The 3,934-nt window shown below is 34.1% G+C and overlaps 1 protein-coding gene across 1 annotated transcript; it reads left to right on the forward strand.

Moving 5' to 3' along the window:
* The first annotated feature begins 960 nt into the window (after nt 1-960).
* Nucleotides 961-3,709, forward strand: LOC133174835 (uncharacterized). Its single transcript, XM_061309933.1, has 2 exons — nt 961-995; nt 1,358-3,709. The coding sequence occupies exons 1-2, from the start codon at nt 970-972 to the stop codon at nt 3,387-3,389; spliced, it is 2,058 nt and encodes a 685-aa protein (XP_061165917.1). The 5' UTR covers nt 961-969; the 3' UTR covers nt 3,390-3,709.
* The last annotated feature ends 225 nt before the right edge of the window (nt 3,710-3,934 follow it).

Raw genomic sequence — 3,934 nt, forward strand, 5'->3', positions numbered from 1 at the left:
TTCATGATTTGCCATGGGGTTGGATGCATAATTACACTGCTAAACCTATTCAGGTATTCATATTGTATATTATTTAAGCTTTGTTTGTTTTGGAAACTGCCAAAAGGAGATTTATTAGCCCCATTGGGCTCATAATTATATATATAAAAAAAATTGATGGGGCACATTTCACCATTATGCCCTGTATGGTTGGGTACTATGTCGACAATTAATTTGATGTATCCTGTATGGTTGGATTTGCCCTGCAACAAAACATCGTGTTTCACGATTGTGACGTCACGGCGACTGAGATGGTTACTACAGCGTTAGATTGTTTATATCGTTGATTAACTGAATCGATTCAAACGCGTCAAATATTTAGATTAGTGTTTTCGTGGATGGGGTTTGAATTTTACTAGTGTGTATATCACACTGACTTGACACGAGTGATTTTAATTTTTTTTATTAATGAAGCGCGGCTAGTGGTGTAACTTACACCTGTTTCATATTTTTCTTATCAAATCACACAAAGACACAACATTGTTCTACAATTACAAACTGTCATCTACACTACAAAGGGTTAAGATGCATAAGTAATATTATGTAATTATAAGCAATTATCACTCATTTATTTACTAACAGGTTTAAATGGACACAACAAATAGTGACTAATGAGTCGTTTATATACACATTAAGTACGTCTCTTGCCAAGGATTGATATCTATGACGTCAAAGTAATGGCGCATAGCATCGACTATCAAAATATCATATTGAGAAATTCAAACTTTGAATCACTGAAACATCAACAATATTAATTTTCTAGCAAAGATTGGTAAATATATGATTTTAATAGCATGTAATCTTTGTCATATCAAAAAATTTTGAGACGTGATAAAAATTCTTTAACTTTTATTAAAATGAAAAGTAGATGTAGTAGGGGTTTTCTGTACTAATTATAACACCTGAAACTTTTCAGTCCCAAGGGTAAAAATGGACTCCACTAGAACTTCACAAATGTAAGTTTTTATGACAATCTATACGTGTATTATATTAGAAATGTCTACTTTTTGAATCAGGAGGTTTGATGGATTATGGAACAAAACAATCATATCTAATTTTTATCAGTAAGTTGAGAACACTGGATTTCTATAAAACATTTTTTTAAATAGAAAGAGTTAATTATCACACACAAAAATCTGTTTTCAGTAAAACTAGAATAATTGATCTTAATAACTAGCCTTTGATTTAACGCAATGGTAAAACATCATATAAAATATAAGAATTTACCTTTAATCATGGCTATGCTGATTACTATCAATTGTTTACTTAAGTGGCATACTATACAATGCATATTAAATTTGTGATGTATCATCCTCAGTAAGACAGCCATACGACATATATCAGAGTCAATGTTTGTGGGACTGTGCCATAAAGTGGGGACCTCACGACTGGTGGCCATGAGGAGAGATGTGGTGGACATCAGGGACGTGATGGAAAATCAGAAGACGCCAAGTAATAAAAACAATATGATAGAAAGTGGAAGCCAAAAAGAAGGATTCAGACTGGAGGGATCAGATATAGACATTATGTTCTGGCCAAATAATCACCGTGTGATCTGGGAATTATCTCAATCGCAGTATTACAACAGGCACAGACAAACACTGATCCTCTGTGACTATTTTGATAGTCCACCAGGATTTACTTTGTTATGTTTACTGTCACCAAGCATGGACAGAGGAATCCAGGAAGCTTGTGTTAGAGTGAATAACAGACAATATTTATCTAGTTCTCTATATAGATTAGTCACATCTTCTGTATTCCCATTAAACTCCACTCAACACGGACCCTGTGCCAGTGGAAGATTTGGAGCGATAGAATATGATCATGCCCACTGTTTTGCCTGTGACTTTTGGTCTCCATCTGCCTCCTCATGGATTGACAGATGTCACTCATGGCCCCAGCCTCATGTTGTTGATGATATAGTAAAAAATGGATGTCACTTTGTAGCAATTGGACATAAGCTAGGAATTCATGAAGACCTTGAATGGAGAATTTCTTTCTCTCTGGCAGAGCAAAAACTAGTGTTTGCAATGAACCACTGTCAATTCTTAACTTATGCCTTGCTTAAATTGTTCTTAACAGAAATAATTAACAATGGAGTAGGTGAAGATGATAAATTACTGTGTTCCTATCATATTAAGACGGCAGTTTTCTGGGTGATTCAACAAAATACAATATCTCATTGGTGTCCACAAAATCTCCTGTGGGGTTTTTGGGTCTGTTTTAAACTCATCCTCAAATGGGTGTATGAGGGGGTCTGTCCTAATTTTTTCATTCCAGAGAACAACATGTTTCTGAATAAAATTCATGGCGACAAACAATATCAATTGTCTATAAGATTATATGGGCTTTACGAGAAGGGTTTAGCATTTCTGCTACACAGTCCCTCCATTAGGTCTTATATCATAAAAGTTCTTCACAACCCGAGACTCTCAATCTGTACAGACGAACGAACTCTGATTTCTGAGGCTGAGTTTGATATTAACATATTTAAAGAAATATACAGGCAAGACACACTATTCACATCAAACTTAGAATGTTGCATGAGATATCTACATACAATAGAACAAATGATAGATGCACCCCTCTTGACAGAGTATCAAGTCATCATGCTACAGAAACTTACAGCTGATGTCCTTAAGCAAACTGTTTTCATATTACACATGAAAACTAACGCATATACAAACAAACTGAGTTATAGAAATGACAAAATATACTGTCACATGCTGAAATTAGCAGCCAAGTTTGGTTATATTACTGACATGCTGTACTTGGCCATGTATTATTACAAGACACTCAGATACACTAAAGCAATGTCTATTACAGAAATGATCAAGGTCAAGTTAGCAAAGCCATATGTGATGAATAGGTTCAATGTGAATAAAGAGATGTATACTGAGGCTGTAGGGGGTCTAACTTGGTCTAAAAAGATGAGATATGCTGTGGCATGGACTATCAGACTTGACAATGATATCCATTACATCGGGGAATTAATACAAGAACAAATGTCTGCTCAACTGAACAATTGGCCTCATTTAGAAGTGTCACCCTTAATTCTGTTATATATGCTAGAGATCCTGTGCTACAGACATGTAAACACAATGAGAGAACAAACATTTCTACGTGAATTACAGACCCTTGTTCACTTTGATCAAGGACAGCTAATGGATCCTCTATACAAAGATATATCTTGGCAGATTCTTGGGATCTGTCAACAGGTGACAGGGAACCTCCAGGCTGCTCTATACTCATACCATCAATCTCTCAGACAAGAACCATACAACAAAATACATATTGCTACAGAAATGAGAATACGGGAAATTTTTCGATGGAATTCCTCAATTACTTAAATGTCTGATATTTGAAATATACCTAATGAAGTTTGATTTCTTGTTTGTTTTTTTTTCTCACATTATTTTTTTTTCTATTTGCTCTAAAACAAGATATCCATGGACAACAATGTTCACCTGATTCACTTTGTCCTGCTGTTCTTTCAACGATTTTTATAAAAAAAAAAAAAAAAGAAGACTTTTCCCACTTTTTATTCCCATGAAAAATTGTGACCCTATATTGTGACCCCAACATAACTCTTAGAAGTCATGACCTGACCATATCTAAATCCATATAACATGGAGTTACTTCAATATTAATATCTTTAACATATTCTTTCTGTTATGGTGAATTTTTTTTTTCATGTATACATGCATTATGTAGAATTTGATCCTAGTTTAGTTATATTACATTAAAAAAGAATTGAGAATGTTTGCAAATAAGAGATTCTATTGTGGTTATTGAAAACTTTTAAAAAGATTTTTCGCTATATAATCAAATATAAAATGTCATTTCCTATTCTGATCCAATCCTAAGACATTCCTTGGGCATCGATTCAAACAAT

The sequence above is a fragment of the Saccostrea echinata genome, unplaced genomic scaffold (genome assembly GCF_033153115.1).
Source record: "Saccostrea echinata isolate AGI-Se365-2 ecotype Australia unplaced genomic scaffold, CSIRO_AGI_Sech_v1 ptg000060l, whole genome shotgun sequence".
NCBI classification, from domain to species: domain Eukaryota; kingdom Metazoa; phylum Mollusca; class Bivalvia; order Ostreida; family Ostreidae; genus Saccostrea; species Saccostrea echinata.